The 12955-nt window shown below is 32.4% G+C and overlaps 2 protein-coding genes across 2 annotated transcripts; one reads left to right on the top strand and one right to left on the bottom strand.

Moving 5' to 3' along the window:
* Nucleotides 1-1026: 1026 nt before the first annotated feature.
* Nucleotides 1027-9334, top strand: LOC142614794 (AT-hook motif nuclear-localized protein 23-like). The gene is made up of 2 exons (XM_075787428.1): nt 1027-2173; nt 9102-9334. Exon 1 carries the CDS (start codon nt 1308-1310, stop codon nt 2142-2144), a length of 837 nt encoding a protein of 278 aa, XP_075643543.1. The 5' UTR covers nt 1027-1307; the 3' UTR covers nt 2145-2173; nt 9102-9334.
* LOC142614793 (heavy metal-associated isoprenylated plant protein 4) lies at nt 7989-11104 on the bottom strand. The gene is made up of 4 exons (XM_075787426.1): nt 10872-11104; nt 10346-10527; nt 8656-8743; nt 7989-8565 (listed from the first exon to the last, which is right to left on the bottom strand). Exons 1-4 carry the CDS (start codon nt 10993-10995, stop codon nt 8111-8113), a joined length of 849 nt encoding a protein of 282 aa, XP_075643541.1. The 5' UTR covers nt 10996-11104; the 3' UTR covers nt 7989-8110.
* Nucleotides 11105-12955: the final 1851 nt, after the last annotated feature.

Genomic DNA, 12955 nt, shown 5'->3' with positions numbered 1-12955 from the left:
TACTAATAAGACTTTGTGCGTGTTGGCATAAAAAGTAAACTGAACCAAAATAATAATCTTTCACTTCGGGTCTTAATTTATCCTTTCACTCTCACAATGTTCTCTATTCCATAAACAATTCCAATATAAATGAATAGAAAGTCGAGTCCCTCTTTTTCCGTCGTGGTCTGCGAGCAAGTGAGCAACTATGCTATCCCTCCCCATTAAAACAACAAGTGGTTGGTCCTTCTCAAAAAAAAAAAAAAAAAAACAACAACAACAACAAATGGTTGGTGGCATCTAGTCTAACGTAAATACTATATTCCAGATTATTAATCAAAAAGAGTGCCGCTGAATGGGGACCATTATTAACATATTAGTGTTTTCTTGAGGTCCAGTTTATTAAAATAATTAAACATTTCTCTTTCTTTTTGGTGAGCTTTAAAACATCTATATCTTATAAGAAATGATGAAGGTCACTAATGTTTGAAAGTTAAAACACAGGTAAAATCGCTTATAGATTCAGAATCTAATCCTTAATTTTTATAAAAAGTTCATTGGCTCACAACACAAAGTCCTCACATACACGTGCTTGTGCACGTTTTATCTTATTTCCTTAATAAGTTTCATTATCATTGACAAATCCAAATCATTTACTAATTCATTTTTTTGCTCTATAGTTGTGGATTAAAACCAAGTAAACCCTGTTCAAGTTTCACCTCAATGTATCTTTCAGTACGTAATTAATTATTATACACCACAAAATGAGGTACCTCTCTCTCTCTCTCTTCATTGGCCTAATAAAAAATTAAAACCCAAAAAAAACATTTTTTATGTTTTTGGGGTCAAGCACGATGCATCCTTGGACATAGACATATACATCAAACAATTCACCCCATGTTTTACTTTACTTTTTAAAAAGCTCTTTAGAAAATAAATTAAACTAAACCACCAATCAAGAACATATTCTATAAAATAATATTTTTATTTTTATTTTTTTTCAATACAAGTTTACTTTTTTGGTTGAGAACAAATGGGAATGGCTGCTTCTGCTACACCCTTTTATCTCTTTCCCTCTTCTCTTCCCTATTTCCCTCCTCATCTCTCTGCACCTCTCCGATTCCCCTTTTTCTTTTCTTTTACTCTAGGGTTTTCAATCATCATGATCTCTCATTTTCTTTAAAAAACAACCTTAAAATATTAAACCCCACTAATTATTATTAATATTCTTAATTTCACTTTACATTTTTTACTATAATTTTTTTTTTCTCTTTTGGTTTTTTGTGTTTTCTCTCTCTCTTTCTATAGAGCTTTAGCTCGATCTGTGTATGGCTGGCTTAGACTTGGGCTCAGCATCTTCTCGCTTTGTTCAACACCTTAACCTCCAAAGACAACACAACAACGATGACGACCATGAAGAAAACGACCACAACAACAACAATATTCCACAAGAGCTCGAGCTGGTCAACCCTAACCCCACTGATTCAGGCGATATTGGGGGTCGCAGACCAAGAGGTAGACCCCCAGGTTCCAAAAACAAGCCAAAACCTCCTGTGATAATCACCAGAGAAAGTGCAAACACTCTCCGAGCTCATATCTTGGAAGTCACAACCGGCTGCGACGTGTTTGACTCCATCGCCACCTATGCTCGCAAGCGTCAACGTGGGATCTGTGTTCTAAGTGGGACGGGCACGGTCACAAACGTAAGTCTCCGGCAACCCTCTGCTTCTGGCGCCGTTGTCACGCTACCAGGCCGTTTCGAGATACTATCACTGTCAGGTTCTTTCCTACCACCTCCTGCTCCGCCTGGCGCCACTAGTTTGACCATATATTTGGCTGGAGGACAAGGGCAAGTCGTCGGAGGTAACGTCGCCGGAGCTTTGATCGCCTCGGGACCCGTCATCATAATTGCTTCGTCGTTCACTAATGTGGCTTATGAGAGGTTGCCGTTGGATGAGCAAGAAGAATCATCGCTACAGCAAGATCATCAGCAGCAGCAGCAGCAGCAAATCTCACAATCTTATGGTGGTGGTGGAATTAATAATCCGTTTCCGGACCCGTCTTCGGGGCTGCCGTTCTTTAATCTGCCGCTTAATATGCCGAATGGTGGTCAGTTATCCGGCGATGGTTGGGCCGGGAACTCGGGTGGACGGCAGCCTTATTAATTGACCTAATTTTGGTCAGGAGAATTAAGGTTAGGGCATCCCTTTTAGACCTCAAAATCTTTGTACAATTACTAATCATCTACTGTGTACTTGCTTGTTTAATTTGTTGTGTTTGTTAATGGTTGTGAACTTCGGTTTCCGACTTTCTGAGATGGATTTTGAAGTGGATGTTGATCTTTTATGGATGGAACTTCTTTTTTCTTCATTAGAAGATGTGGTTTGTTTAGCTAATTTCTGCTCACTGACCATCATGGAGTAAGTAATATATATAATATTATGGTGTATAAATAATCTATAAGCAAGCCACAAAATCTATCTAAAGGTTCTTCCAAATTTTAAGCGGTTGAGAAAAATGAGTAAATATATTATATCTAATTGAATAGTATTTTTTTTTAATAGGATATGTAATTCAATCTTGAAGGGTCAATGATGAACTTGTCTTTAAATCTTAGTAAAGAATGTATACTTAGATTAAATAAGATTTTGTTTTTCTTTTTTGAGGATTAAATAAGATTTCAACTCCAAAGATAATTGTAATATCCATGTGATCTTGGTGGACCTGCGAGTTAATAATAATAATAATTATTATTATTATTATAGTAATAAATAAAATGCTGACCAACTTTATTTTATCTCCCTCCATCACAGTCTTTATATATCTCCCTTAAATCCCTCAAGATAAAATCTAGGAACGTTCCTAATATTCAGGAAAGTCTGTCTATGGAATCGATGTTTTTTTTTTTTTTTTTTTTTTGGGCCAAGACTTGTTTGCTGTTGGAACAATTCTTGTAATAATTTGGATGATATTCTCTTGGACCAATCATTTCTAGGCATCACTTGATCGTTATTTTGATAAACTGGCTCAAAAATTCATTGAACAACAAATAAGAACAAAAATAAAATAAGATCCGTTAGATCACATCAGTTCCAGGAGTTCAACCAAAGAAGGGGAAATTTTGTGACGATATCACTTATGTTATGTCACTAAAATTTCTTAAGCAGTTTCACTTTGTTTATTTCCCTTGAGAAAATTCACTATTTTTTGAGGGTATTTGGTCTGTCTACCCTTCAAGAAATACTGTGTACAAAATGAATTATTATATGTATCTATACAAACTTATGTTATTATTAGTAGGCTTCTCTATTGAGCAATTATATGTAGTTTGCTCTTGTTAAGCTCGAGGAAATTGGGGGCGAGAGCTAGCTAGTTTGTAAATGATCAATTAGGCCATTTGATGCAATGGCCTTTTTTATGAAGTCATATTCATTTACTTAACGAAAAGTATTTCTAATTTCTTTGCATATATTAAAGGTTATAACTTTTCATTATAACGACTTTATTCTGGGGATAACTGCATCTAAGACAATGTTCAAATGATAAGAAAACTTGGAAGAAATGTTGAGTAGAATGCTCTTTAGTGGATGACCTACCTTTGATAACTAGATTGAGTGTGTAACGTTCAATCTTTTATGACCATATAGATTAGATGTCAACATTCTTTTCTTTTTTTTGAGAAAGAGATGTCAACATTCTTAATGGGAGGAATAAACTAAATTCAAATTTATTTAACCTTCTAGAATATAAAGGTTCAAATTTCAGAGTGAGAGAGTTAGTGACAAAACACTTCTAGAAGACACCTATTTATATTTTTAAGCTTGAAAGCAATCGTAGATTGTTTTGATATCTATTAACTTACCTTTTTTCTCTCATCAAATGCTCTTTGTATATATTTTATGCCCTATATATAATTGTAACCTTATTTTAGATTTATAGGCAGTTATAGGCAGTGATGTAACACGAATTCAACAAGTGAAGAAAATAAAAATAAACCAAGAATTAGTAATTAAAGTTGCTTGAAACCAATACCAAGTATATAGAAAGCAAATCTAGGAATCAGTATTGATTAAGATTGAATGGAGTCAGGAGAAAAGTCTCAATTCCATGTTATTCATCGAATTCAACATATCCTATAATGTTAGTTTGGAGCCTTTAAGTAGACCTCAACAAATAAGGATAGGAAAAAAAAGGTAATAAATTACACCAAATTTCATAAATATAACTAATTCAATAAGAGTAGAAAATAACAGTAAACCTAGGGAATCAAACACCTAAGAAGGCTAAAATGAAACTCAACATGTCCCATGATATCATTTTGGAGCCTTAATAGAGTTTACAAGGTTAGAGCATTCCCATTAGGTGATGTAAAACCCTAGAAAATTCAAAATCATTTTCGAGTAAACCTAGGGAATCAAACAGCTAAGGAGGCTACAAAGAAATTCAACATGTCCCTTGATATCTTTTTGGAGCCTTTAAGTAGAGTTTACAAGGTTAGAGCATTCCCATTAGGTGATGTAAAACCCTAGAAAATTCAAAATCATTTTCTAGTAAACCTAGGAAATCAAACACCTAAGGAGGCTTCAAAGAAATTCAACATGTCCCATGATATCTTTTTGGAGCCTTTAAGTAGAGTTAACAAGGTTAGAGCGTTCCCATTAGGTGATCCAAAACCCTAGAAGATGCAAAATGCATAACATTTGTTAAGGACATATTTTATGTAATTGACTAATCATTTAACAAAATACACTTTATTTGTAATTGGATAGATCTAAAATGGGTTTAGTACTTCAAGAAACATGTTGTTCAAGCCAAGTATTAAAACCATGAAGATTGGACCAAGAAACAAGTGAAGAAAAGCTGTTCATTAAATCTCGACAGATACATCAACAAAAAATCTATCAAGACTTAAGGAAGTTCGACAGAAGCTCGACAGAAGTTGAATCTATCGAGACTTAAGAAATCAGAATTTCCAAATCTGATTTTCGGCCTATACTTGTATATTTGTGTAGGGTTTCTTTTCTCACAACCCTAGATATATATATGACTTATTTTAAATACCATCACATATGCATTGAGTGGGTATGCATATAGAGAACATATGAAAAAGTGACCGAGTGTCTTATTCTCTCTGTAACTTATTCTTTCTGTAAGAAGTTACTGGGTCTTTTACGCCTTAAGGTTGTGTAACCAAGTACTTCTTGATCTTCATTGTTGTTGTACTATCTAAAACTTATTTTTATTATAGTGGATTGCTTTTCAAGAAGGTTTCCTCTCAAGTTTTTTACTGTGAAATTAGTTTATTTCATTGGTTTTCCTATGTCATCATACATTGTCTTATTTTCTATGCCGTTGTGCATGATATTAACATGATATTGATGTTTGTTTATTTTAACAATGCTTATTCATAATAAATCTAATTAACAACTTGAATTTAAAACTTGTTTATTCTATCAACCGAAGTCTAAATTTCCTAGCAATGTTATTCACACAAATGCACACACACAAAAAAAGCTCCATCTTGTGAGGCATTTTGCATTTGAATTTTATAACTTGCTATAGTGTCATGCACATTTACGTGCCGCTGTAGCAACATGTAAATTTTTTTTATTGTTATTTTATTCTCTCTCTTTTGTTCTTTGCCCCTCTCTCCTCTTCGAATACTTCCCTAAACACCGGTGTTGCAACTATTGCATGTGGTGGTCATTATCGATAGTCTTAGGGTGGTGTGAGTTAGGTAGTCACTAGGTTGTTGTGTAGTCGTTGGTGTTGGTGGTCGTTGGCATTTACGTCACCATGTTGTTACATTTTGTAGATCTAGGTTATCTTGGTGAGTTTCTCATATCTGGATTTTTTTTATTTATTGTTGTATGTTGTTGGTGGTCATTGACATTAGTGTGGGTTGTTGCTGGGTCAAAGGTGGGTTTAGTTTTGGATTTTGGATCTTGGTGGTAGCTGATTTCGTCGTTAGGTGGTGGTGTTTTGAGCTCAGTTGCTACTGTTGGTATGGGCAGAAAATAATCAAATATATTATTTTGATGTGATGGAATGTAAAATAAAGAACGAGATACAGGGTATGTTGTAAAAATGGTTGTGTAAAATAGATAATGTATTTTTTTGATAGGTAAAATGCCTTTCTTTTTCTTTCTTTTTTTGCATTTCTAGATGAGAATGCACTTACAACAAACAAGGAAAGAAAAACAATGTTATCAATTAAATTAAATTAAAATATAAAATCAAAATAAAATGTATTATTATTAATTTTAGTTGCATCCCATGCATCATTTTTTCTTGGTTGGAGAAAACTTCACCTCAAATTTGAAGTATTTAATAATAAAAGATGTTCAGCTTGACATGCACCAACTCTTGAAGCACTTTCGATAGTACTAAAAAGAAAAAGTTTCACTTCTATCAATGAAAATGCATTTAAATGATAAAATTAATGGGTGAATCAATAAAGCATAATATATAATATTATCTTGATACATAAGAACCATCATTGTATAATACCCTTTTCACTTCATGTACTATGAATTTTTTTGTTTTTGTTTTTTTTTTTTTTCAAATAATGTGCACCATGGAGATTTGAAGAGTAACGGATGCATCAAACTTATTTTCACATGTGCACCCTCTAATACTTTTTTTCTCTTGTTACACTTTCTCCTTTTCAAGTTGTGACTCTTTGTTTCTCAAAAAAAAAAAAAAATGACTCTTTAATAGGCAATATTAGGTCTATATACGGTTGACTCTTGGCCTAGGGCTATTATAAAAAGGCCCCCTTATTGCAATTTTTATTTTCCTGTAAAACGATACTTAAATTTAAATTTGATAAAATACTAAAGATAATTATATCACAAGATCTTCTTATCAAAAAAAGAGATGAGAGCATGCTTACTAGATGCAAAAGCTTAAGTAGTAATTGTTTATCTTAAAAGGCAAGAACAGTGGTTTTTAAATTTAGAACAATTATAATATAGAAAGTTAAATAAAGGTTATTACATAATATTAAATATTAAAATTTTCACTTAAATTTATCATCTTAGGTCTTGAGTCGGTCTTGGGTTTACTACACATGGTTTAAGTTGTATTAATTCTACATATGTCGGTACTTGTGTTTCATTTTTAGAATTAGGCTTTGATGGTACTTGATTTTCCTCATCACCAAGATCTTGTTACTATTGTCACTCGTGTAGGAGTCTGTAATTTTATTGTCATCCTTAGAACTAGAAGCTATGTGAACACCTTGATATTTATTGGGGTAAATATCTCTTGATGGGGTTGGCGTTTATATTTTTCTCTAAGTTCTTCTTTCATTTCTTTTCAATCAGTTGTCACAAACTGGTGCCTTCCAAGTAGATTATTACCATACCAAAAATCCTTAGCTCTACTTATGAGTTTCAATTTTCTATGAGTAGAATGTGTGTTGTATCAAGACTCTAAAGCATTTTTTATTTCTTTTTAGAATCAACCTCTAAGCAAATATATGTCACAAAAAGAATAACAAGTTTTTAGGAGTATAATTAAAAATTATAGTCTCTCTCTCTCTCTCTCTCTCTCTCTCTCTCTCTCTCTCTATATATATATATATATATATATAGAGAGAGAGAGAGAGAGAGAGAGAGAGAGAGAGAGAGAGAGAGAGACTCATACATTCCCCACAATTAGCTCTCTGCCCTTTTAGTTCAATTAACAGATTCCTTATGTTGATGTTGCTTAATATGGATTTAGGGTTGTGCATTTTCAGCAAGATATACTTCTCAAAACATAGATAGTAAGCCGTAATTTAATGAGTGAGCAAGTTATGGCTGCTTTATGTTATCCGGGTGTCATCACTAACTTGCATTTTGTAATTCCCAGAACACCGAAGTATGGATTATAATGGATTAGTAAGCAATATATAAACCATAAATGCAAACTAGCATTGTAAATAAATAAACAAAGTTATAATGAAAAACATAATATGGAAAAGATGCTCAGTTTGATCTCAAACAAATAGATCTTGGAATATATATAACAAAAAGTTTCTTGCTTATATAAAGTTCTTAGGCATATTTTGGTAATTCCATTCATATTTCAATTGTAGGATTAAATTAGGGAATTAAGAATCCCAAATAAAGTCAGAACACTCTTTCTACATTACAGAACAAGCATTTGGATTTTCATCACTAAACATTTGGGGAGCATAGACATAATGAATAAAGTATGGTGCATTGCCCTCTTTAGTTTTAACCTCCACAACCTTTATCTCTTCCCTCACTTCTACAATCTTGGTTGCTTCAGTGGTTTTCCCTTCATCTTTCCCAGTAGGTTTGCCTTCTCCTTTCTCGCTGGGTTTACTTTCACCTTTCCCAGTAGGTTTGCCTTCTCCTTTCTCGCTGGGTTTACTTTCACCTTTCTCGGCTGGTTTACCTTTTTCTTTCTCTTGCTCTTTCTCTTTTTCTTTTTTCTCCTCCTTTTTCTCTGACTTTATAATCTCTGCATGTTTGTGCACCTTCTTTTTCAAGTACGACAGTAGTTTTTCAGGCTCAATGGTTCCTTCAACCGTTAGATTTTGTGCTTTCATGTCAGTTTTAACGTTGTGAATACCTGCATATATATGTTCTTGACAGACTTATTATGAACCCTACATCAACATGGAACAGAGTTTAATTGTTTTAATGCTCTTTTGGTTGTTACCTTTGTGCCTTAGAAGCCTTTTCCTCAGGTCTTGCTCACATTTGTCGCAGTGCATGTGAACTTTCACTGATGTTGTACGCGAAATCAACTTGTGAACAAATAAACAAGACCAGTTTTTACATTTCCGTAAGTATATAGTAATTGAAGAAATGTGTGTTAAGCAGATGCTTTTTTACCTAGGGATGAGTTAATTTTTGATAAAATCAAGATAGAGCACTTATAAATGAAAGGAAAATTGTGAACACCATATTGCAAGAAACTATAACAATTGGAAATGCAATCAGTTCAGATAATAATAAGATTTACTCTGGTCCTCCAATGCTAATGGACACAAGATATTATGCTATGTGTTACATATTGCATTCTTCAAGTTGTTTGAAATAATACTATTTTTTGTTGGGTGTGAAGTATCATCCATAACATGCATGAATGACAATGTTTTTCAGTGATAAAAAGCAATGTCTACCTCATTGGAGACCATGCAAGTTGGTTTCTAAAATGAAAATGGGAGGGTTTCTGCGGTGCATGTGATGCTAGCTGTAATGGCTCAGTTCTGGATGACAGAGTTTTGTGTGGAAATGTTATGAAGTACAAAACTGTTTAAATGAGTACTCCATGTGAAATTCAAACATGCATGCATCCAGATTGTTAAATATTAGCATTGATACACCATGTTGAATATGCTATTATGGATGCGGAAGTGAAAGCATAAAGTATAGAACACAATAACACAAGAGGATTACGTGGTTCAGCCTAACGGCCTACATCCACGGAAGAAACCCTAAAGGGTTACATCAATAATATATTAGAATGTAGAACAAATCCTGTGTTACAATGAACCATAACATGTGTATATATAGTAGACTAAACCCTAAACTAATAGACTTCTAGTACAAGTAGGAAACTTGGCTTGCACACAAAGTAGAATTAGGCTTGGGCTTATGCTAATAGGCTAATATATCTCTAACACCCCCTCTCAAACTCAAGATGGAAACTTGATGAAATCTTGAGATTTGATTAGATTGAAAAGATCCCTTGAATGAAGTTTGGCTCTGTGACGGTAGCTTGAGAAAGGCAATGGTCTTGCAGTGTTGATGCGACTTCTAACGGTGACATGACTATACCGAAGAATTTTGACGGCAGTAGTGGAAAACCAAAAAAGATGAATGCAGCGAAGAAACACCAAGGAAGACAAAAATTGCTCTTAATACACCATAAGGACAGAAAACCATGGTCATGGGAAGGCAGCTCTGATACCATGTTAAATATTAGCATTGATACACCATGTTGAATATGCTATTATGGATGCGGAAGCGAAAGCATAAAGTATAGAACACAATAACACAAGAGGATTACGTGGTTCAGCCTAACAGCCTACATCCACGGAGGAAACTCTAAAGGGTTACATCAATAATATATTAGAGTGTAGAACAAATCCTGTGTTACAATGAACCATAACATGTGTATATATAGTAGACTAAACCCTAAACTAATAGACTTCTAGTACAAGTAGGAAACTTGGCTTGCACACAAAGTAAAATTAGGCTTGGGCTTATGCTAATAGGCTAATATATCTCTAACACAGATCATGAGTAAACACACATGCAAATATTGCTTTTTGTGATTTCCATTATTAGTAAGATGCAGGTTCTGGTATTAAACTTTATAGTTAGAATGAAATGATACTCACTTCTTTAGTTTCTTTGACTTTCTTTTCTACTGGAACACTTTCCTTGGCCTTGATTTTTGGAGATATCAACTCAACCTTTCTCTTACTTATTTTCTCTATTTGTTTCTGAATTTTAACTGGGTCGATCGCACCTTTAACCTTCAATTCACCCTTCTCCATGTCAATTTCCACAGTGTGAACCCCTGGTCACAATGGCAGTGCCATGACAATTTCGCTTTAGGCTCCATGCATATCAGGTTTACAGGTTAACAAGTGAATAATGAAGGAAACAAAATAGAATACTCGAAACCATATATGAGAAATCTTTAAACCCAGAGACAATTAAATAGTCCTAATTAAAAAGAACTGCATGCAAATATTTCATTAAGATTTTATTTCCGGAATTCAATAATATACAAAGTGTCATATCATTTAATAGACACTTATAGATAGTAAGGAGTATATAAACTAAAAACATGGTATTGGATTTTATATAGCACAAAGATTGAAATCTAGTGAAAGGACAAAGGAAGGAATCCACAGGTACCTTGTGTACGTAATAGAGGCTTCTTGATATCGTTTGCGCATTGCTGGCAATGCAGATTAACATTGTAAACCGCAGTGATCACCTCAATTTTTTCTTTCTCTTTCTTTTCATCTTCAGCTGCCATCACTCACTATAATGAGAAACAAAAGAACAATTCCAAAAGCAAAATGACAGAGACTATGTACAATTTAATACCGTCTCAGTATTGCTTTCAAAAAGTTCAAGAAATAGCTAAGAAGTATTGGTGTTTGCTTACTTTTATTAGGCAACATGTTGGTGGGATTTGATGAGGGTAGATCACCAGCAAATCGAAACTTTAATATATAGTATATGCTGAAAATGCATGGTTTCCTTTTTAGTGGGTGCACGTTAGGTGACTATTATTCACTAATATCTACATAAAACTTGCACGTATAAATTTTTGTTATTTAAAAAAGTGGATGATTTCTTCCTAGTGAGGGGCATATTATTAGGTGCTTGTCTTTCTTTAGGCAAAACCTAAGGCAGTCGTCTAATTATTAAGTCCACTAAAATGGTAATCATGTGCTATAAAGTCCATTATGACGATTTGATGTGTGAATCTTATCTCTCCCACGAAAAGCTAACACTGTAGCAATTTATTGACAAGCAATTTTTAGTGGTATTGGACATTCGGACTATCCAGGTTCACTTGTCCATGTTTAAGGGTATGTATTTCTACATTGTCATATATACCCTCTCATGGTGTGTCTCCTTAATGACGAATAAATTAAATTACACGTTTAAACTCTCAAATTTATCTTATTTTTTGTTAACTTTATTTCTAACTTTACTTCTATTTATTCATAGTATTAATCTTCATTTTAAAAACATTTGAATTTACAACCTTTAACGAGTTGGTTTATCATTATTTTGCCTTATATTTTGTTAAAATTCTCAATTTCAAAAAATACCCAAAAATTCTTATTTTATTTTTTATCAAAGTCACACATTTTTATTTAAAGCCTTAATATAACATTTTTATTAACCAATAGTGTTTTAGTCTTTTGCTCTTAATTTCAAATTCAAGTTTTTTTAAGTTTTTATACTTTGTTAGTTTTTATGAGCATTTACTCTTTTAATTTTTCTAACCCTTACATTTGGTTGATTATTAAAAATTTTGAGAATAGAATATATAGGAAGGATGAAAGTAAAAGAATGAAATTTTTTTCAATTTTCACTTATGTGTGTGTTTGGTACAGAAGATGAAAAATTGAAATGATAAAAACAATTTATGTTTTATTTAGTTGAGACAAAAAAAGAAAAAAAAATTGAATAAATTTATCATTGTACCATTATTACATAAAAAGTAATTTTTATAGTTATCTAGATTCTAGAGATAACATTTTTTATATAACATAACTATATTCAACCCTTATACTAAAACTTTTGAATTAAAAGGTGTTCTATTACGTTAAATCAATTCCTCAGAAGAAATAATTTGATAATAATTTTTTTACAATTTATTACAATAGCAAATATGAAACTACAATGAATATATAATTTTCACTTATGTGTGTGTTTGGTACAGAAGATGAAAAATTGAGATGAAAATTTGAAATGATAAAAAAAATTTATGTTTTATTTAGTTGAGACAAAAAAAAAATTGTATAAATTTATCGTTGTACCATTATTACATAAAAAGTAATTTTTTTTATAATAATCTAGATTCTAGAGATAAAATTTTTTATATAACATAACTAGATTCAACCCTTATACTAAAACTTTTAAATTAAAAGGTGTTCTATTATGTTAAATCATTTCCTCGGAAGAAATAAGTTGATAATAATTTTTTTACAATTTATTAAAATGGCAAATACAAAACTGCAATGAATACATAATTGCAATAACCTAATATCAACTATTTCATAATTTATCGCAATGACAAAATGAAGTAATTATCTATTACAATAAAAATATTGTTGCAATAATTTAATCCAACTTATTTTGGTCAATTTTTATTTGCAATCTATTGCAATAAGAGTCACGAATTAATAGCATATACCTATAAGATATTCGAAACAATAAATTGTTTATTGCAACAATTTATATATCATTATATCAAA

Source organism: Castanea sativa, chromosome 11 (assembly GCF_040712315.1).
Source record: "Castanea sativa cultivar Marrone di Chiusa Pesio chromosome 11, ASM4071231v1".
In the NCBI taxonomy this organism is placed as follows: Eukaryota; Viridiplantae; Streptophyta; class Magnoliopsida; order Fagales; family Fagaceae; genus Castanea; species Castanea sativa.
The sequence above is the reverse complement of the archived record's forward strand: the minus strand, read 5'-3'. Positions and strand labels throughout refer to the sequence as shown.